General features: G+C 37.1%; 1 protein-coding gene across 4 annotated transcripts; it reads right to left on the minus strand.

Annotated features, from left to right (window-relative positions):
* Window positions 1-772: 772 nt before the first annotated feature.
* On the minus strand, window positions 773-22,270 carry wt1a (WT1 transcription factor a). 4 transcript variants are annotated; one of them, XM_053505405.1, is made up of 9 exons: window positions 21,510-22,270; window positions 17,453-17,575; window positions 16,270-16,372; window positions 13,091-13,174; window positions 8,643-8,742; window positions 6,344-6,488; window positions 3,737-3,826; window positions 3,080-3,163; window positions 773-1,938 (listed from the first exon to the last, which is right to left on the minus strand). In XM_053505405.1, the coding sequence occupies exons 1-9, from the start codon at window positions 21,904-21,906 to the stop codon at window positions 1,817-1,819; spliced, it is 1,248 nt and encodes a 415-aa protein (XP_053361380.1). In that variant the 5' UTR covers window positions 21,907-22,270; the 3' UTR covers window positions 773-1,816. The 4 variants fall into 4 exon arrangements, with proteins under 4 accessions (XP_053361380.1, XP_053361379.1, XP_053361382.1 ...); XM_053505404.1 differs by having other exon boundaries at window positions 3,071-3,163; XM_053505407.1 differs by lacking the exon at window positions 13,091-13,174.
* Window positions 22,271-23,078: the final 808 nt, after the last annotated feature.

Below are 23,078 nucleotides of genomic sequence, written 5' to 3' on the forward strand. Positions count from 1 at the left end.
AGTAGTTTTCACATTTCCTGTCTTCGCTAACATGAGTCACATTTTCCGCAAAAACAAAGTATTTATTTCTTGTTCCAGCTGTGGAGCAATAGTAATATTTACAACTTGACCACAAACCATAGTCACATAGCCAGTGTGACCTACTCATAATTTAACTCCTGATGGTTACAGAGAGAGAGAAAGAGAGAGGGGCTATTTACAGAGCAGAAAGACAAAAGCTTCAGGGGTTATACCTTTATGATTGGTCCATGAATACAAACATTGGAATTGTGATATAATGAAGCGCGCTTCTGGATATGCGGGAGGAACTGAATGCTCAGTTTATTAAAAGAGATCTTAATTTACAAGGGGAGAAAAAGTAATAAATTAGTCTAAAAATTCCTAGGAGCTAATATAGTAAATATAACGTGCACATATTAATATACATCTCAACAGCACTAGTGAGGGCACGGGTATGTCCTCTGTGGACATTAAAAAAACAAAATGCCTTTCAGTGCTGGTAATGAAGCGTCCATGGAGTTGCACTGTTGTGTCTAAGTGCCCTTCTAAGATTAACCTCCACTGCCCAAGTCAACATGATTATTATACAAATGGACTTATTAATAATTCAGCATTGTGTGTTCACATGAACCCATTCTTCTGGTATGTGATACTTTCAGATTAGACTTTTTTTAGATAGTTCTTGAGTTTTAATATTGACAATGGGGTGGACAAACCACTAGAAAAGCCAAGTCTATGTCCCAGGTATTTGTTTCATTCCTTTTTTTAAAAAAAAAAAGTTGTTTGACAACCAGAGAAAAAAATAAAAGAGTGAACTCACTTACTCTGTCACTCATTGTCCATACCTTGAGCCTATCCCAGGAGACTTAGGGCATGAGGCAGGGTACACCCTGGATGGGGTGCCAATCCATCACAGGGCACACACACACACAATTTTGGAACACCAATTAGCCTAATCTGCATGTCTGCAGTCCGAGGCAGGAATCAAACCCACACCCTGGTGGTGCAACGCAACAGTGCTAACCATTAAACCACTGTGCAACCCCGATATTAACTTCTGCAAGTCAATATTTGTTGTATTTTTTTTTTTTTTAATAGAGCAGATTTATGAGTTGTCCACCCCATTGACATTTCTCAACATGGTGAAATCTGTTTACAGTAAATGTTGACTGTAATGGGCATAATTCCAGTTAAGCTTTTTCATAATAAATGTTTGAGGGAAATGTTTATATTTAAGTCATTTTTATCTCCTGCTCTCACTGCTTTAACCTTTCGAAAAAAAAAGACCAAACAGCTACATGTCAGCTAGCTTAATAATAGCCTGAGTCATTAACTGGCATTACACCAATCGCCTGCCATATTTCTCTGTCACCTAGCAACAGCATTCTTGAGACCTTAATCATCTAAATGCCAATCTTATCACGTGTCAGTTTGATTTTTACATAAACTTTGGACAGGTGAAGTGAATCTTTGAACAGCACAACGTTCGATCTCCAATCATGGAGACATTGCAGGCTGCAAACAATGCAGTTTATTACTGTACATGCTTGTCATTTACAGGATTTGATAAACGCCCTTATCCAGAGCGACTTACATTTATCTCATTACACATATGAGCAGTTAGGTGTTAAGGGCCTTGCTCAAGGGCCCAACACTGGCGACTTGAACCTGGGACCCTCCGATCAACACCTGAACCACTGAGCTTTTCAACTCATTAACTAAATACCATGGACATCATGAGACCTGCAGAGAGCACTGAGACCTGCAGGACTGGAATATATCTGACAGCAGATGCAGCATTTGGAAAAGCAGGTCTTTAGATGGCCAGCTGAAGTTTAGTCAGGTTCCTCTGGTGCATGTTGTGGTGCCGAACTAACTCGTCAGATCGGGCAAACTTCTTCTGGCAGTTCGGCCACCTGCAATTAAAAGGCTTCTCACCTAAGGGAAGAGAGAATAGTACTTTAGATCAGAGTCAGAGCTTAGAACAGAGATCAAGGAAGATGTTTTTCTTTTAAGGAAAATCTTAAAGTCACCCCTAGAATTATTTTTAAGGTTTGAAATGATAATTTCTTGAAATGGTAGGTGTGCAAAAGATGGCATTAAATAGAAGAAAAAAGTGCCCACTTATTTCATCCATGTAATAAAAATCCAATATCAGTAAATACGCAAATCTTGCACATTCTGTATGGCGAGGGTTCTCAACTCTAATCCAGGAGAAGTTTATTTGTCACATACATTATACACTACATTACTGCAAAGTGAAATTCTTTATTGTTCGCATATCCCAGCCTTTTTTTTTTTTAGAAGCCTTGGGTCATAGCACAGGGTCAGACATTATACAGCACCCCTGGAGCAAAAAGAGTTAAGGCCTTGCTGAAGGGCCCAACGGCTCAAACCGCCAACCTTCTCATTAGTAACTTAGAGACATAACACCCTGAGTCACCACTGTCGTAAAAACTTACTGGCATCAGTGGGATTCAAACCCATGCCCCTGAAGAAACTGCACCCTTAATACAAGCCTTAATCCAATGCCTTTAGACTGCTCAGACACCCTACCACACCCTGCCTAGCTCAGTTCAGTGTTTTCTCAGATCCTAGCATGCCTAATTAAACTAATAAGCTAATTAACAGCATTTTCTTAACTGACAAGGTAGTAATAGAGCAGGGAAAACTCTAAAATGTGCAGGACAGGTGGGTTGAGAACCATGGCTGCATGGAATCCACCCTTAGCCCTTGCAAATCTTGTATTTGCATACCGCTACTTGATTGGCTCTTATGTTTTATGATGTAATAACACTTGTTTTTCTTGACGTGACACTTTTCAGCACTTTTCACACATGTTTTATGATGTTAAGGGTGACTTTAAGGAGGTCAGACTTTATAAAAGAAAACATTAAATCATTTATTATTCAAAAAAATGGATTTCATTATTATTATTATTATTATTATTATTATTATTATTATTATTATTATTATGGGCTACTAATAAATTACTAAACAAAATGTGACCTCTTGGATGACAGTTGAAAAGAGAGAATAAAGATGTGAAAAAATAAAAAGTTTTACGCACTTGTTTTACCTGTATGAGTCCGGGTGTGGGTCTTAAGATGGTCTGACCGTGAGAACTTTCTCTGACATGTCTCACACTGGAAAGGTTTAACGCCTACATGCATACACACACATATACATACACACACACACAAACACACAAAGAGAGAAAGAGTATACGCTACAGTAGAGGCCAGGAGGGAACCCCTTCTAAGAGGAAGAGGGCTAAAAGAGAAGCATTACATCTCTCTCTAACACTGGATGGATGATGTGAGAGTGTGTCCTGCTAGTAGCAATACATCTGCAACAGGCAGTGAATCAGGAAAACGTCGCCGTCTTGAGCTCTGACACTTTCTCACAGACTTTCTCACACGTTACGACACATTTCTAAACATTCATGCAGACTGTGTTCTATCACCAGGTTAGACCGTGTTACGCGGCATCATCGTACTAGCACAGGGTCGTTTGTATTAGCATTAATGGCTTACATATAATGTACACAAGTGCCATAAGGAATGAGTCATTGTGAGAATAAAATATGAGCTGCAAATCATGGATTCTTAATCTGTGGCTTGAACCATGAGGACTGTGCTGGCTAGTATCTCTGCTTTTGGTGTAAAAAGGAAATTGCAAGAGGGAAGCAAAAGGGAAAGAGAGGACAGGACAGATGAGGATGGATGAAGCAAACCTGTGTGTCTCCTCTGATGCCTCTTCAGCTGGTCTGATCGGGAAAACCTCCGGCCGCAGTCTGTGAAGTCGCACTGGTACGGTTTTTCACCTGTAACACAACCACAGTCAGCGTGTTTTTCTGTTCAGGAACCAATAATACTTTATTCATCACCAGATCCTGTTATTCCACTGATTGGAATGATCACAGTGATGGATTTGTGAATTGGCTGGGTTTTTTTAATGAAAAAAAAAGCAGAGGGACTCTTACCATCTCAATAAATACACATGCCAAAGTATTTTATTTCAGTACATTACATTTAGTAGACACCTATCCAGACAGGGCCAACAGGCACAACTTGGTGGTCATGAGATTCAAACCTTCCCAACCATAATACAATGTCTAAACCACTGAGCTTCACCTGACTGCAAGATGTGCCTGTGGTTTCGTTTACATGGAACTTAATTGCACACTCATAAGCATGTTTTAATAAATGTACAACACCATCTGTTGAATATTGGCATTAACTAAGATTTTTATGTTATCGTGAAGTGCACGGAATGAAGGTGTGAGATTGCATTTGAAGCAGATTTCAAATGCACACTCATAAGCACGTATTAAAAAATGTATAGCGCCATCTGTTGAATTTTGAGATGAACTAATGATATACAGTCAGCTGCGTTTTCCTTTTAAATTACAAAGTAGCATATCTTTTCCTCCCAAGGGCCGATTGCAATGAACCAAAGCCTATATGTTACCGCAATCTCGGCCAAATACAGCTCTGAAAAGCGCATAAAAATTAATTCAGTAGTTTTTGCGTGATGCATGCACAAACAAATAGACAAACAGACAGAAAAAAAAATGTAATCATCTTGATGTGTTCTATTATTCATCCTCCATCACCCAAAATAATTTTTCCGAAAATATCTTCAATGTGCAGACACGCCAACTTTAGAGTTTTATTATAGGTGTAGATTAAATACAGAACTGATTTATCAATTATTAACAAGGTTTGTGATAATAACGGTAGTAAACATAGTTATAGGTAGGTAGGTATATAGTTATAGGTAGGTAGGTATATAGTTATAGGTAGGTAGGTATATAGTTATAGGTAGGTAGTACAGCAGTTAGTTCCGGTCAAACGATTTATTCTGAATTATTTCTGATTGGACAAGGCAGGGGCATTCCATGGGTGGAGATATCCTGGCACAACCCCGCTCAGACTCCCTCTTTATCTGAAGTTGGATAAAATGCACCAGTTGAATTAGAGGACATCAACATTCCATTCATTCAATGCGAGCTAGCTGGACGACGGCTTTTTTTTTATTTACGTTTTAAACAGTTGACAACTGTCGAGTCACCAAGTAGATTAGGAGGAATGTATGACTTAACATGAAACATTCCCTTGACTTGAGTCTGCGAATTGATAAACAAACAGCCTCTCAATAAACTTCACTAGAAAGGGAAGAAAGTGCTTGTTGTTTGGAACCCTTTACGAACCCTCTTACTTTTTTGATTGAATTTGGAAATACACAAACATACAAACACCTTCTAGTGTCTTTAAACGCATTTTGTCTGTAATTGTATAAACCCAATATGATCTCAGTGTTTGTAATAATATTGGGCCATGTATATTTTGTAAGGATTCGGTCAATACAGTATGAATATGAAAGTAAGGCAAATATAAGCCAAACTACTCAGGCAGCTAATAAATGCATTTTCTGGTTTTTGATTTGTTCTCTGCACATTAAGTAATAGGGAAGGGGTAGCTGAGTGTTTAAGGTACTAAGCTACTGATCAGAAGGTCCTAGGTTTAAACCCCTTAAAACCATCAAACTGCTGCTGTTGAGACCTTAATCCTCAAATGTGTAATGAAATCACTCTGGATAGGGATGTTTAAAAAAAAAAAAGTGGTCTTTTTATTCCAAATAGTTTTTTCTGATTCAAACATAAAATTGTGTTATGACAACACAAACACAACTACATATTTAAATGTATCTGAGTGTGTAGTGTTGATCAGGTTGGAGCCATTTTACCATCTGGACCTGTGACTGAAGACAAAATGATTCCAGTTTTCCTGGTGTCAAAAGCATCAGTATGTTCTAGGATGATTAAATAATCAAAATAGCACACAGCCAGCCCGACATTTTGGCTCGGTTTCTGGATCTGTGGCTAATCAGGATTACATTGGTCTTGATTATCTGACTCAGGCTGGGAGTTGGAGCTGAACCAAAATTTGGAAGAATTTGATCTGGTGTTTATGTGCGGGGAAAACACGAAATTATGCAGTACAGGAAAGTCTCTATCTATACTGGAGATACAGGGAATGTACTTTCTGTGCTAATGAGTCTGGTCTAGAACCATGCTTCTCAAAAACTGGGTCTGGAAATTTTCCATTTTCCATGACCGATGATCATTAACAATCATGTAAAAAAATATAAACTGACAATTTAAATTTAAATAGATTAATATTTTAGAAATATTCATTATTTGAAAAAATAAATAAAATGATTATTGTGCATGTTATTAGAATATGCCTAAATTGTCCAGTAATTTACTTTACTTTTTCCCCAATAAAATGGTCTTTAAGGATTAAATCTCTGAAGGTCTTTCTGAAGGTCACGGTACCTGTATGTTTGCGACTGTGCATCTGTAGGTGAGAGAGTTTGAAGTAGCGCTTGTTGCATCCCGGATAGGCGCACATGAATGGCCGCTTCTCATTGGTCTCGGAGCGTACGATGGCTGGAGCGATGCCAGGCACCCTTCTGACATCCTATAGTAAAAGATTTATCCATAATCAACATAGAAGAATAGTTCATAGCCCTTAAAGCTCAGAGCATTTTACCCATTATTGGTTTTGCTGTGTTTTTTAACATATTCACTGTAAGGCTCAGGATTGTGCAGTATAGAGTAACATATCTTTTTTTCCAACACAAAATAGGCAATATGATAAACTCAACTTTAAGTCATTTTAACCTACTATACAAACATGACTGAGCAAAAAAAAATATATATATATTTTTATTGTTATTGGGTCACATAGGCAAAGAAAGAGCACATACACACGATCATATGTTTTTTTAATGTTGTTTTCAAGTTCTACGACCAAAATAATAAAAAATAATAATATTATGCTCTTTTTGTAAGTTCACAATTTTTTGTGAAATAATTTCCATATTCCATTAGTGGTAAAATATTTACTTTTACATGACATATCCGAAAACCCCAAAACACAGTTAGATGTTTGAAGTCTCCGAATTAACACACACTGGCCGTGTTGACGAGACCGATCTGTGCCATTTTAAGTTTTAAGGGTTTTAACCACCTTATGGCTGAGGTTAAGGTAGTAAGATGTTGCTTTAGCACTGTATTGTGCTGTTGTGTTTCTCAGCTCTGATCAAAATGGTTTGCTCACCAAGAGCTCATTATGGCAGAATTAGCTGTGAAATAATCACTGGGATTCACCCATAGCCACCGATTAAGCTCACCAAATGGGAGCTGTTAGTCACGGATGTTAGGCTGACCTTATCCCATGGCCGCTCTCCCCCACCCCTCATTTGCCCAACGTTAGGGCCCATCTGCTCTTAATTAGCTGGAGCTTACCATAATAGTGTTTTTTCTATACGCTGGTGCGGTAATGAATGTGTGGTAAACGCTATTGATAAGTAAATTACTAAAGTGTTTTATGACTGCGCTGCCAGACTCGTCTGTCGACCCCCATGGGAATGATAACGCGCCAGTCTATGACACGGTCACCAATAGCTATTGCATTAGTGATCTCATTTTTTACAGTAAGGTCAGTCAAGTACATGCTTATACAACCTGTACTTTATTCACTACTCATTAAGATTCATTATTATTATTATTATTATTGCTTAGCATGCATGTCTGGTGTGTGATAAATTCACACAGCGTATCCACTACAGAAAATTGTACACCTTAACGTCACTGCTTAATGCTTTAAACACTCAGGCATGTTTTTCTTTTTTAAACAATCTTCTCAATGAGACTCCAGCTCTGGAGAATCTCTTCTAGCATTGCTTTAAGACCGCTGACGGACATTAATTAAGACCTAATGATTTATTAGCATGTGGTTGCAAATGGAAACTGTAGCTTTGTTTCTAATGCAGCTTGTCTTTTTTTTTTTTTTGGGTGGGGGGGTTAAATTGCTTTTTTCTTTTCTTATCCAAAGAAATGCCTTTTAAGTGTCTCAAATGTTCTGGCAGGCACCTGCTTCCTTTCACACAACCCTGTCGTTACGTCAGAGCCACTCTCTTTTGGCTTTATTGTTATTTATTTGCTGTTCATTTCACTTACTCGTTCATTCGGGCCTGCTTTATCACTCGACGCCTTTTTAAGCATGCTCTTTTACGGCGTGGTTACGTTTACGCAGAGTGCGCGTGAGGATAAGTGTGTGCTTGTTGTTTTGCCCTGACCTTGGCCTTGTATTAGCAAATAGGGGGAAAACCCAGTGTGTACTAATTCGTTCAAAGCAATATTAGATCGAAATGTATGTATAAGTGATCAGCACTCATACATCCATTTCAGATACGTACATAAATCTCAGTGGCATTGCAGGACGCCAAACTAACCATGTAACATAACTGGCTATTGAAATTAAATATTCATCTTACGAGTGCCGCTAGTTAATATATAAACTTGCACATTACACATAAGAAAAATGTAGCAAGCATTTTGTAATATCTGTACATTTATGTTACTGTAATGTTTACATTATATGGCTATATGTGGTGCTACAGTATATGCGTTATTTCTTGATATATACATATAATATATTTTGATATGATAATATTGCTTTGTAAACAATTACATCATCATTTGTCTGGGTTTGGAATGTTATGATCAAGACTGCACTGTGCATTATTAGTTCTGTAGCTTGTGTGTGTGTGTGCGTGTGCGTGCTGACCTGAATGCCTCTGAAGACTCCATGGGTGTGTATTCGGTACTGGGTGCTGCAGCTGTACATCATGGGCGTGCTCGGGTCATTCTCATAACCAGCTGTATGACTGTGTGAGGAGGAGACACACAATACTTTTCTCATGAGAGCGCTTAAAACTCGAATTATTGATTTAACGGTTTCTTGTATTTATTAAACATTAACACGCTGTTAAATGTAAAGCAGGTGCACACAATTAGCCAAGACATGCAATTGCATGTGCAGATCTTTAAATACTAGCTTTATATTGAATTAAGAAAGAGTACTGTGGAAAAGTCTTAAACCACCTCGCATTTCTTTATATTAAATTCATGGGAAACTATTATTTAATACTACATACATACAAATACTAAAAAGTCTGGCTCTTTGGAAGCAAATTATGAATAAGTGTGGGGGGTATCAATACTTTTGCACAGTACTGTATATACTGTAAAGGTTTTTTTTTTAAGAAAGCTGTCTGCTTATCACTAGACGATGCCTATGTATTTGCAAGTTCAGCTTGATGGACAATTCAGTTACAGTATAATGTAGTTCATGGTATATTATTTAATATCTATTTATAGAAACAGGAAAAGAAATCATAAATTAATTCCCATCATTTCATTTTTTTTTTGTTCTCATTTATGTATAGTACATTGTACATCTTTTTTATTCATAATAGATTTACTTATAAAGGACCTTTAACCTAACCAAACTTTGTTATTGTGAAATATTTTTTCCTTTCTTGTCAAATGATGCCTATGATCAGCATTCTTCTCTATTTTGTTGTGGTCATTCCACTTGAACACAATGTGACTGCTAGCATTTTATCAGCAGCTGATGATACATTTTGTGGATTTATGGCATGTAAGGAATGCGCTGAAAACTGAAACGCCAACACGTCACTATTCATTCACCACATAATAAAAAACAATGGTGACTGTCACCTGTCGAAACACTTTCCTACACACTTCGTTTTTGGTGTTTTGTCCCCCCACCCCCCTCGTGTGAATAGCACGCATTCTTACCGCTCCTTGTGCTTTACTGTGTGACATATATAGGGCAAGACTGGCTATAAAACACTGAGGCTCATCTCTATAACTTATCTTGACATCAGGGCAAATTGCTCCCTGCTCCAAACTGCAATATATCCCCCTCAACAATCCAAGGTAGGGCCGGTTAGACAGACGGATGGGGAACGCAGGGCCTCTCGCTCTGTCCTGAATTTATACCTGAACCAAAGTGCGCTGGCCTTTTCTCTGACCCTGGATTTGAACAAGTTTCCTCTGTTTCACCCTAGACATTTCCCAACTCACGATTTATAAGCTGCATAGTCTCTAACCGCATAGTATGACCACATACTTAAAAGAATTTACTCTGTACTAATGCAAACGGATTCCTATAACAAACCTTTTTGAGAAATTGTACATACAGTACAGTATACATACTGTTAGTCATGTTCATTATCTGCACTCTTTTTGGTGCAAGATGGACAGATTGCTGTAAAAAGGTGTATTTTTTCACACTTTATCTGTTTGCCAGTTACAGCGCTTTTTACTGTTCCACTCAAACACACACACACACACACACACACACACACACACACACACACTGTACATATTTTATGGTGTAAACACAACAGACCGTTACATGTGCTCTAGAATAATCTAGAATAGGACACAGTTGAACAGAAGTCAAGATCAAACAGCGAACACATCTTTGTTCTGCTTTCTACAAACAAATAACTAACTTTCACATTCCATAGTTGACATAATATAACATTTTTTGTTTTCATTTTTTGTTTCATTTTGTTCTTTCTCTGACCTCCTAAATATTAAAAAACTAATAAAAAGTATCCTCTTACAGATGATGTCCTCTATTAATCTTGAACTACAGCAATTTGCCAATATGAACAAAATTTATATTAATGCATGACACATTTTTGTTTATTAGTCGTAGCATTTAACTTTATAGAGCATCTGTGAAGCAAGTTGGTTTCCCTTATCGCTTATGTTATTGTAGCTATAAAAATGCATTTCCAAACAAGCCTCTCTTTAAGCTTAAAAAAAAAAAAAAAATAAATGTATAAAAAATAAAACACAAAATTTTCCATCCGGGTAAGTAGGAACATTAACCTTTGCCTGTTCAACAAAATTCTGCATTTCTTCATATTGACGTTTATAAACTTAAAAAGTTTAAATCCCCTTTATGATCTACAATCCTTTGTGTAATATATTATGAAAAAAATTGTAACATATAAGCATTGGAAACCGGAAACAAGCATTTACCATCACTGGCTTGAGATAATATAAGCAGGAGATACCGAGAACTCATTTTGCTGAAAGGAGTTAATTTTTCTTACTTTTTTTTTTTTCCCTGCACAAGCCAAGGTTATTAAAAGACGTTTATATCCTGACTAAGTAAGGGTGAAACGGTAACTATAAAGCTCTCTTTGTCTGTCCATATGCAAAGCAAGCCAGACTGAAGGACAGTGCAAACCGGCATCCTGTGATAAATCTTCTCACAGTTCATTCGTTCACAGGCCCTGGCCGCAAGCAGAGAACGCTGCCTCTATGTCTATGTCTAGGTGAAGCTTTTCCAGGGATGAACAGATCAGCCGGATGGATGGATATAGGCTGAGATCATCTTTGGATAGAACAGCACCAACAGCACTCATGTATCCATCCCCGGGGGACACACTAGGGCGTCAGATTTTTGTTTTTTTCAACTCCTGGAAGGATGGGGGCTCTGGATTTTCGGCTGCGTCCCACAGGAGGCTAGACTGTCCCATTGTGCAGTGATGCACTTCCACTACTCCCCCAGAGCGCTCCCTTCCTCCCTATGGGCCAGCTCTCGGCCGGCTCAAGGCTACGGTGCCACGGGGGAAATATATGGCCGGATATCACTCTTCGCCCAGACAAAACAGAGTGCACGCACACATACACACACACAGACCAAGAGCATCGAGTTTTGGCATGAAAAAATTGCAAGGTTTTTTTTTTGTTTGTTTGTTTGTTTTATACAAATATACCAAATCATATAATATCCAAATTGTTGGTTTGACCAGTTTGGAATATTGGACTTGAGCAAAAGGTCTTTTTAAATGTGTTGAAAAATTTTCTGTAGCAACAATTCAAACAGTTGTGCTATCTGCTTTCAAGGCTTTATATTTGTTAGTTAATAATAATAATAATAATAATAATAATAATAATAATAATTTCCATAGTTACAGGGATATGCTGGAGATGCTAAATAAACAGATTTTAAAATGCATACAGTAATTGTAAATATTATCATGTCTTGTATGAGATGTTTATTTTACATTTTTGAGTCTCCAGCATCATCACTTATCTTGTAACAGCCTAAAGCTGCAACTTTGGGTTTTCCACAGGTCTTTTTAGTTAATGGGAAATTACCCATTAAATAAAAAAAAAAATACTTTTTCTATTTTTTAAAGAACAAGCATGGTAACCTGAAACAACTGTTTATAGCTGCTACAGTGTATGTACTTGACTTTATTTGTTTTATTGATATTTTACATTAATAAAAGTGTAATGTAAAAGAAGAATAGAAGACTTTGGGGCAAACTGTTATAGGAGTATAATCAGTCCTCCATCTTGTCAATGATTATTTTACCATAACACCATGCCCTCTTTGTGTTTTATACCTTGTATTAGCATTCTACAAAATAAACTTTGGTTGATATAGAACTTTATACCTTTTTTTTTTATCATTTACACTCCTTACATATATATATATATAAAAGTTTACTCAATACAGTACTGTGTCTTAGGCTCATGCAAACAACTGCTGTAGAGCAAGGACATCTTCAAAAAAACAAAAAAATCTAATTTCAAAAGCAATGCTATAAAAAGCAGTAAAAAGCAACTAATAAAAAAAGTCAATAATTGTTTAATTTGTGCAGTTTTATAAGAAAATGAGCTACAGTTCTTTTGTGGAGTTTGTTGCACCTGCTTTCTTTTTTCATGCAGGAAAACCCAGAATCTCCTTCAAGAAATATATATTTAATATATATGGCATATTTATTTATTTATTTATTTATTTATTTATTTATTTTTCCATGGAATACTAATACTTTTTTTTATTTACTGACTTAATAATAAAGTCATAAAGTCATAAAATCCAAAATCCTAAAAAAAAAAAAAAAAAAAAACACACAACATAAGTCTTTTGCACAGTACTGTAATGTCTAAACTTGGCTTTCTTTTAATTGCAGTAAGGCACTTTACTAGATTTTGATTTACAGCTCAACCCTATTTCAACTCAAAACATCGGCACTGTGAGCGAACTACCAGATATGCGGTTTAGTGGCACGCCCTAGTCATGCTTTTCTTCTTCAAACTGACCTCGAGAAAAAAACATCCACTGATGCCCATGTGGATGAACTCCTCCTGTGATATCAATTCGCTTACACGTACCTCTTGATGCTGGACGCCAGCGGGTTGACAGGGTTCCAGGCCATGCACTCCAACTGGGACGCCATTTGGTATAAATTGTCACTGCTGGGGTTCAAACAAGCACAAGCGATATACTTAGGAAAATGTGTTTGACCAAATTATGTTTGCTGTTGTTTTGCTGTATGTTTCTGTTATTAATGTGAATGTTATGTTATGCCATTTGTTATGGAGGAGCATCAAAATCGCCTGGACTTTGGCAAATGGTTTTATAAAGGTTCATCTTGGGTAACAACAAATAAATCTCTTGGATAAACACACACACACACACACACACAAACACTGGGGGTCACCTAGACCAGCAGGACTACCAGTTAATCAAATGAGACCTTTTCTCTGAGCGAGAAACTGCCATATGTTACTGAGAGGTTGACTGGAGGACCATTAGTTACTCTGCTAGGTGCTTAACTAAACACTTAGTTTGGATTTATCTTCAGCTCCCCTGACATCATGGTATTGGAAGTGTGTACGCCGGTGTGTGCTGGTACCTGGTACAGTGTAACTACACAACCGCAGCTTTGACGTCATTATTGGAATGCACTACTTAAGCATTTATTATGCTAGCAATATGTCATGAATTGTGGATACAAGTGCAGTTTTAATGGATGATGCATTTCTATTTAATAGATATGCGTTTATAACAGCAACCAAGCCCTAATTGCAACACTCTTACTGTCCCTTATCTCTTTATAATATTTTTTTTTTTTCAGAAATCCCTGCAGTACAGGAGGGCAGGAGTTCATTTCTATGTAGTTTATACTTTCTGTGATTTCCTCATGCTTTACACACCACCAGTGACCCGTCTTTGGCTTTAATTTGATAACTCGACATGTTTTTATATTAACCACCTTGAAACAGCTAAAAACAGCAGCTCCAACTTCAGACTGTATAAATACAGAGCTGTTGGTACCAGGCATTCGATTAGAAAGGAAAAAAAAAAAAAGACACATAGCATTTTTGATTTGAGAATTCCCAGTTCCCTCTTAACTCCAGCAGATAGGAGTCTGTTTATTACAACATGCCGAGCGGGAACTGGAAGACGACGTACACCAGAGCAGAATGAAAGCTCGCCTATCGGGCCGATTCTGCTGTTTTGATTCGTTATGTTCCCTCAGAGCTGCAAAACAACATGTCAGAAATACTTCAGGAATTCCGCAGCTCATTCTTCGGACTGCTAGTAAGCGCACGGCCGTCTCAGGCTGCGCAGGGAACTCCTAGGAGAACGGTTATCAGGGGTAAGGAATTCAGGATTGGGTAAAAATGTGGAAGCCAGTGTTGGAAAGGACAGTTTATCTTGGCTTGGTACATTCTAGTATTCAGCACTTGACCTCTGGTGAGCTCGAGCTGCTGCCTGTAGAACGGAAACCCAGCCTTGATGTAGTAAAGTGCCATCGATCAAAATCGCGCTAGTTGTCGATTAAATGCTCGAAATGTTTATTTTCAGAACCGTGTTCGAGGAAAAGCTGATGTTCTCATATAGGATAATTCTACAGATATACTGTGTACTGGGGTTGTTTTAATAGGACCTGTATGTTCCTATTAAACATCCATTACATCAGTAAACACTAACCATGTTGCTTTTTTCTGATCTTTCCACAGTGTTTATTTCCAGTTTTAAGTTTGATCTACTAGAAGAGGATTAGAGCCACGATAAATAAATATTTTCTATGTTTTATCTGACCAAAAAGTCCATAAAAAAAAAAAACATTTAATGTAATTCTGAGATATGAGTCAGAAATCCCCCCCCACCCATCCTTTTTTATAGTGTTTTTTTTACGCTGCTAAATTACTGGGTTTGTAATTTCTGTATTGAATGACCTGATCAATTCATTGTCTAATCCTCATCTCATCTCATCCATAGAGGCAAAGCAAATCCTTTAAAATGCACAAATTCAAAGGGAAAACGAAATGAATGACAATTTAAATTCATGTGGTTTTATAACACAGCATTCCGAAATCAGAATCAAATTTATTAAATATGAAGCAGAGCCGTGATTTCTTCTTAAAATAATCATTTGTGTGCAGTATTGGGACAGCTGGTGCACTTGGCCAAAGTTCCTATGTGTTTCACTTACTCATAACTGACTTACAGGAAAATAGTGAACTATAACACATTTCTGTGTAAGTCCAAGGTGTTCATGATTCTTATTTATGTCCGATGGCATGATGGGAAATGTGATAGGAATGCATAAATAAAGGCCAAGTTTTTATTTAAGCCATTATTTATGCTTATTGTCAAGATTATATTTTAACACGGTTATATAAAATTTGAGCTATATAATATAATATAATATAATATAATATAATATAATATAATATAATATAATATAATATAATATAATATAATATAATAATAAGTAATTATCAACAAACATTTTTCTGGCTCTGATATAAATCTGTATGTAGCATTCCTTTCCAAAATAAACCCTTAATCGCTCCTTTTTACATCACTTCCTTTGTCCTCTATGCACTGAGCATGCTCGGTGTTAGCTTGACCCTTTGAGGTTGAAAGAAAGCCGCTGATTGCAACCTGTTTGTTTTCCATCCTGTACTATTTACGGCCGACTGGAGGTAAGTTTCAATTTCCCGTCTTTACCGGTTCCATAACAAACCCAATAACTCATATAATTTCCTACATCATGCAGGGTTCCCATGTTTGCTGGATTTTAAAAGCATTTTACTTTTGCGTTAAGTTTTAAGAAGTTTTGATGGTAAATGAATTAGCCTGAAGGAGAGCGTTTGTACAGTATAATGTAAGCAAGGTCCTTGACATGGGCCTGTAAATTTCCTCGCCGTTAAGGGTACGCTCAGGATATATATCGCCTAGCCTTGACAGAAGCTTCTGGATATCTCGTCGGAGGTGGACGCTTATAACACTAGGTTTAGTGTTGAAAAGTAGTACTTTAATTGTGGTCAGATGAAACTGCTTGGACTTGGAAGAATCGGTTTCTGTTTTAATCCAAATCAGTGGCTGTGATAAATTTTTTATCGTCATTATTTTCAATATCGCAAATGGTCACTTTGTAAAAGTAACTACACTCTAGGTAGCAATAAACATTTGCTAGGTATGAAGAAAGACAGCAGGAACAGGCAGGGATGTTCTTATTAATAAAGGGGGAAAAAAAGGTCTTTTTGGATTGTACCTGTTGTAAGGGTTTCTCAGGAGCAGTGCTTGGCTTCCTGTACAGCTGTCTGACGGCGTGTGGCAGCCGTAAACAGGTGGAGGGACGGGATACTGCTGCTCACCTTGTAACACAACATACAGAGTCGTTAGAAATGGGAAATAGTCATCATAATGCTCAATGTCTTCCCATATGCGCACAGACATTTATCAAGCTCAAACATAATGTGTTTGAAATCAGGCCTGTGGAACAACTTCTCAACAAATCGTACAGTTCAGCCAATAGTGCAATTCGCTTTGGGGATTTTCATCTTAACAGCTTAAAACAATGTCAGATTTCCAGACCGCTCCCTCACTCGGCCCTCGAGGCTCTCACTCCTTGAAAACATGCTTAATTTAGAAAGTCAAGTCTTTTTTCTTTTTTTTTTTTTACTCGCTTTTATCCCCCTAACTAATGAAAATGATTCCTTTGTGGTCACTTCGTATGTCTTGAGTCTCGTGTGGTTAAAAGCTCTCGGCTCCATGCTTCAAGTATCATAACCTTGCTTTTCTAATGAAATGCATGAGCAAGCCTCTGTGTGTGTGTGTGTGTGTGTGTGTGTGTGTGTGTGTGTGTGTGTGTGTGTGTGTGTGTGTGTGTGTTTGTTGAAGTCGGTCTAAGAGAAGGATCCTGAGCTCGGGGAGGATTCGGGGAGATTCGGCCGAGTACACTCAGCGCTTATGAAAACAGCGGTCTCGCTCTCTTTGAAGCCGTAAAGCGGCCCGTCCTCTTGCTCCCTCTTCCAAAGTGCAAAAGAGGAATCAGTGCCCTTACTCGGCCAGGTCCTGAAACACAAATGGGTCCCATGGTGGTTCTAAACTTGACAAAAGGGCTCTGACGTTGCTGCTCTGACTAGCCATCGGCTTGGTGGTCTCCGGAAGGATTTACAATGCTGGAATGGCCTGATAAGGTGTTACTTAAGGTGTTTATCTACGCTTTATGACAATGTAATGTGCACAAGACTACAAGAGAAAAGTGCACAGATTTACGGTCAAGGGAAGAGTCTGAGTGCAACTTGACCTTGGATTGATTTGGACAGAGCTTGCCCTTTGACTTTTGAGGGAAGGCAAAACACTCAGGCCCTCGTCCAGTACGTGCCGGAGCACAGAAATTGTCCAGATGAATTAAACTCTTAAAAGACTATGTAACGCGTGCTGATTTTTACCCATGTTGCTTTGCTGCGGGATGGTGTCTTCGTGTTTGAAGGGGTGGTTGGGGAACTGTGAGGCGTGGTGAGACGGTGTGTGTCCGTAGTTCGTGGCTCCGTCAAAGGAAACTGCACTGTAACCTGGAGAAAGAGAAACAATTGGAACTTGACTTGGAGAAAAGTATAAATAATATAATTTTACAAATAATTTATTTGCTAATATAAGATGGCGCTACGGAGTGTAAGTGTTTAATTATACATTTCTGCAAAAAACTTGAATAAAACATATAAATGTGTTATATATGTAAAATGAGCTGCTTTAATGGTTAAGGTACTGACCCTCTCGTACCCTAATGACCCTTGACCCTCCTGACTCAATGTTTGAGGGGGAACAACGAGCCGTGAGCGCAAACAAACGGCGGGCATGACGATACAGTCTCAGAGAGCAGAGACTTGGTTTAGGGTATGAATCATGCCTCAGGTGACCCCAGGTCACCTTCGGCCTCGTAAATCACCCCATCCCAACGCTGCCTTCATTAATTACATACAACCACTTTCACCTCAGAACGACAGAGAAACTCATTAAAGAGGGTCATTTCTCTTCCACCCCACCGGGCTCGCTGATGGGCCTAAAGACTGGGAGGAGCACCCAGAGCCACGGGGTGTGTGAGAGTCAGAGTCCGGGCTGCCCATTAACATGCGTGTGTGTATGTGTGTGTATGGTTACACCAGAGAGAAGCATTCCTATAGTCACCTGGCTGTAACTACCTGTCATGTCAGTGTATCACTATTGTTCTGCATAATACAAGACAATGTGTGGCAAACTATCTTAAAATTTCAATAAGCTCCCTTGTTTAACATTTGATTTGTTAATTATTTCAAACATATATCGGTTAATGCAGTGCATTTTACTACATACATTTTGGCCGTCATGCATTCTGTTTAAGACAACATGCAGTAAAAAAATTAAAAATAATGAATTAAAAAATTAAAATAAAACAAAAAAATATCACACAAGTTATGCTTCTTAGGTTTTATTAGTGTTCATGATATCCAACCAAAAAAATAACGTTTTCTAAATTAAATAAATAATAAACATGTTTTTCGCTAGAATTCAGGTAAAAAGAAAATTATGAATTTTTACAGTTGTCATTATAATTTTTTTTTTTAAGTTTTGTAAATTTCCAACTGTGTTATTCAAGTTATGCCTTAAACAAATCATTTCTTTATTCACACTATACCTATACCAGAGGATGCAACATTTTACACATTTGCTTACTATAATTTTTGTAACGACAGATATTCGAGGTTAAAATAGGAGTGATTGAGAAATAAAAAATGTAGAAATTATAAGCCGAACACTCAATGGCTGTTCGGGAACTTGTCAGTTTTTTTTTACACACTCCATAACTCACTGTGATTTCACAATCTCTTAATGGTGGAAAACATAAAACCCTTGTCTTTTGCCTTATCCTAATTTACTTGCTGTGTGTTTATGATGATATATTTTGTAATGTACACAGGAGATAAAATGGAGGTTTGGGTTTAATACATAAGCATATGATAACGCAGCAGATCATAGGTAATAAAGTCAAACACATCAGTAGTGTTATTGTTTTGTCATAATGGTTGTGAATCAGATCTTTTTTTTGCTGCAGCTAGAGGTTTGGCAGGTGTATGGCTAAATTTGATAAATAGATGTTATAAGTGTTATGTATTATCATGTACTGGTTACTGTAGTGTTATAATGCAATAATCATTTTATTATATAGTGTTTAAGAGTTGTACTGAAACTAATATATGTTCAAAGAAATCATGAGCAGAGCATAATGTATTATTTACATGAACTAAAATGTAAATTAAAAATAACTGGCTTTAAAATTTATTTATTTATTTATTTTGACATTGAAATAGTTTAAAGTGTGATTAAATTTTTTATTGTAATATTTATACCATTATTATACCTATATAGTAATATATAACATTGTTATACATCCAGTAAACTGATTGTGGTTTGTTAGGCTTATTAGCAAAAATCTAGAAATCATTTATTTGCAAAATTGGATAAACTTTAGATCTTTTCCACCCAAACTGCACACACTGACATGAATAAACAAACTGAACGTGTGCTGGTAAAGGATGATACATGATGTGTAATTTACATTTTTCCTCCTAATACTACTTGTTTAAATATTGCAACGTTTTTTTGCACAATAAAATCTATCATTTTTGAAGCAAAGGCCTGTTTTCTTTCTGTACTCCCCAAATTTTATCAACACTCCCCTCGACCAAAAGCAACACGTCTAATGGTTTTTAATAAAAATTAAACATTAATCACTTTGCGTGCATCATTTCTACGCAACATAACACAATTTTGGTCATGATTTAAATTTTAATTTCAGAAAATATCCAAATGTTGTTTTATAACCTATGGTCAAACTTCTAAAACTTTACTTTCAATTATTTTATTTATTTGGCGTTCTTATAAAATAAATGGATATGATGCGATTTGTTAGGGTATACAGCATACAGGACAAGCATCTAAACAAGCATATCTATAGACTTCACAGGACAAGTGTATCTACAGACCTGTGACAAACTATAGGATAATAAGTAAATAAGAAATATAAAGAAAATAAATGACTAAAGAAAACAAGCTTTTTCCAGACGAAAGCACTGAATATCTCTGGCATGTACCGTATTAAAATGTTAAGGAGGCCTAAGTTAACTTAATTTGGCATCCAGATGCTTACAAAAAGTCTTTCACGATGTAAGAGGCTACATGATTGGGTCAGAGCTTCAATCACAAATATTACATTTCAGCAGGAGCAGAAACTTACCTTATATCTGCATTTAGGTCACATGTCAGTAAACAGAAATTGGAAATTGTTAATAGCACACATTTAGTAACTGTGATGTTTGTGCATGAGTACATATTCTAGAAGAATCAACTATTTTTTAAAATGCTTCAGACATTGCTGATCAGACAGTTAGCAAAACAAACAAACAAAAAAATCATTTTTATATAACATTGTCATTTTATATAATTTCATTTCACATTTATAATAATTGTGTTTAATGTAATTTTAATAAACATTGCTTCTTCTTAATGCGATTTGTAAATTAAATGTCTGATTTTAAAAGTTATATTTTTATAAAATGTAATAATCTTTAGTTTCTTTAGAATGACTAGAATAACACAATAGCCAGTAGAAATAGCCACAATAGATAACTTTAATAACACAAAATGATGAGTAATAAAAAATGCATCTTTTACAAATATTTCTAAAGCTTTTATTATGTTCGAGACAGTAGAATGAAATAATTTCTGACTTAAATTGTTATTGATAATGTACTTCCATTAGTCACAAGGAATAGTTAATTTTAACAAACTTGCATGATTATCTCAAACATTACATTTCATGCTAAGAAGCTCTGTGACAGAAACTGCACTGTGTCGGAGTGCGTAGTAGTTTAACAGGAAAAGAATAATGTTCTTTTAACTCTACCTTGTTTGATGTATTTTATTAGTTATTGTAATTTTAATGTTTAGTTAGTCCACATAATGGAACCTTACACAAGAACTACATAAATACAAGTGGGGCAAACTTTCTGATTGCATTTGCACATGTGCTGCATGGTTTCTGGGTAAAAACTGTGACCCTAAAACATCAACACCAATAAAGTATAAAACACAGAGAGACCCAGGGAATAGCTTTCTCTGCACGAGTATATCCCTGAGACTGGGCATGTTTTGTTATTATTATTATTATTATTATTATTATTATTATAGAAGTAATCAACAATTTGTTTCATTTCAACATTAACTTCAAGATCTTGCACATATATACTTGCATACTATATTGCTTAATATGAATGACCTAGAAGCTAGACTGTAGAATCTTCAGTCTGGTCTTGTATGACTGTCTATAACACTAAGTATCTGAGTATTATTGAAATGAATAATAAGTAGGTATCTGATATTAAAACAGCACTCCGCATGTATGTGTTTTTATGTGACAGAAAGCTAAAGCTACAAGGATTATTTCATCCTCTTAAATATGATTTTCCTTACCCTGGTTCCTGGATCCAGTCTGACTGTCCATGCAGTTGGACAGATACGGACCGTTACTGAACATCCGGCTCTGGCTGGTGGGTGTCTGGTTTGGTGTGGGTGCTCCGAATGCACCATACCTGCATGCCCCGGTACCTGTAAACTGTCCCGAGAAGTGGACGGTAAAGGCGCTGAGGCCACAGTGTGGGTCCTCATGGGGGTCTGTGGAACCCCAGGTGGGTTCTTGCTTGATGAAGGAGTGGGAGCCAAGCGAACTATAGGGGGCACCAGTATGAAAATCCAGCACAGGTGCCCACTGAGGGGCACTGCTGACGGGCAGAGGGCAGTTCCCGTTGCCTGCTGGCAGGGCTGGCACTGGAGACAGAAGGGTGTTGAGGTCGCGTACGTCTGAACCCATGTTAACTGGCTCACACACCTCGGAGAACAGCTCCAAAACGGAAAGACAAGGATCAAGTGTGAGTTCAGAATCCGAGGGGAACGCTGAGTCAAAAAGTCAAGTCCGATGAAATTTCATGGCTGAGTTCTGAAGCTAAGAGACATGAACACCAGCATGAACGCTGCCTCCATGAGCGTGAGACTTTTCTCCTCAAGTAAATAGCAGACCGAGATACTGATGGATGAAGAGTGAGGTACAAGAGAAAAACACAGAGACAGAAAAGACTTAGTGGGATGGTCTCTACAAGGCAGACTTCTCTGAATGAAGAGAAAGGAAGCTAGGACGAGGAAGGAGGAGGTTAAGGAGGAGGAGGAGGAGAGGTGTAGCTTCTTTACTCGTGTGTCTGTTTTCTTTGGAGGCCTGAAGGCTCAAATAGAGGCAAACGAGGAGGCAGGAGGAGGAGCTAGAGCTGGGGATGGATGAAAGGAGCACTTCATTCATTTCCTTCAGGACCCTCTTCCCTGAGCACTCCACATCACACAGAGACCCTCCATAAGCCCGAGGGTGTGTTTATGATAGTCAAGTACAGGGATAATCATTTGTTTGGGTTTTATTTTCTTGCCTTATTTTAAAGTAAAACTGATGTTAGGTCGGATTTAATGTGACTTTTGTTCAGAGCATGACTGCATGACTGTTATTCCCAAAATCTATAGAGAAACGAAAAACAAGTATTTTCGGTCGGAAAAAGAGGAAAAATAAATCTAGTGTTTAATGACGCGCACTGTTTAATTAGTAGCATAACATTATTATTTCTTAGTTTCCGACAATTAGTAAAATCGCCGACTGAATTTTAAAAATGATTTTTAAAAATTACATTGAATCGCCGACTGCTTTTTCGGGATCTTTAATAAATTAATATAAAAACATTAGAAAAGGATAAAAAGGATATAATTAACAAGAAATGCATTTAAAATCAATAATAATAACAATAGAATAATTATTAGGTAAATTGTCGCCTGATCGTTGCGATACAGGTTTATTTAACATCCTCTTTCATATGATTTTAACACTTGTGTTAAAAGTGTTAAACTTCTCGCCTTCACTAAACCACGAAATTTAATTGTATAACTATTCTTGAAGCAAAAATATATTTAGCTTGAAGGAATAATCTGTCACTCCTCAAACTTTGTGGT

This window comes from Clarias gariepinus, chromosome 10 (genome assembly GCF_024256425.1).
Source record: "Clarias gariepinus isolate MV-2021 ecotype Netherlands chromosome 10, CGAR_prim_01v2, whole genome shotgun sequence".
NCBI lineage: Eukaryota > Metazoa > Chordata > Actinopteri > Siluriformes > Clariidae > Clarias > Clarias gariepinus.

Coding starts and splice junctions, on each gene's coding strand:
- wt1a (XM_053505404.1), bottom strand. CDS start 21,906: ATGGGTTCAGACGTACGCGACCTCAACACCCTTCTGTCTCCAGTGCCA. Junction 17,576..21,509: donor GACTGGATCCAGGAACCAGG/GTAAGGAAAATC, acceptor CTCTTTCTCCAG/GTTACAGTGCAGTTTCCTTT. Junction 3,827..6,343: donor GCACAGTCGCAAACATACAG/GTACCGTGACCT, acceptor GTTGTGTTACAG/GTGAAAAACCGTACCAGTGC.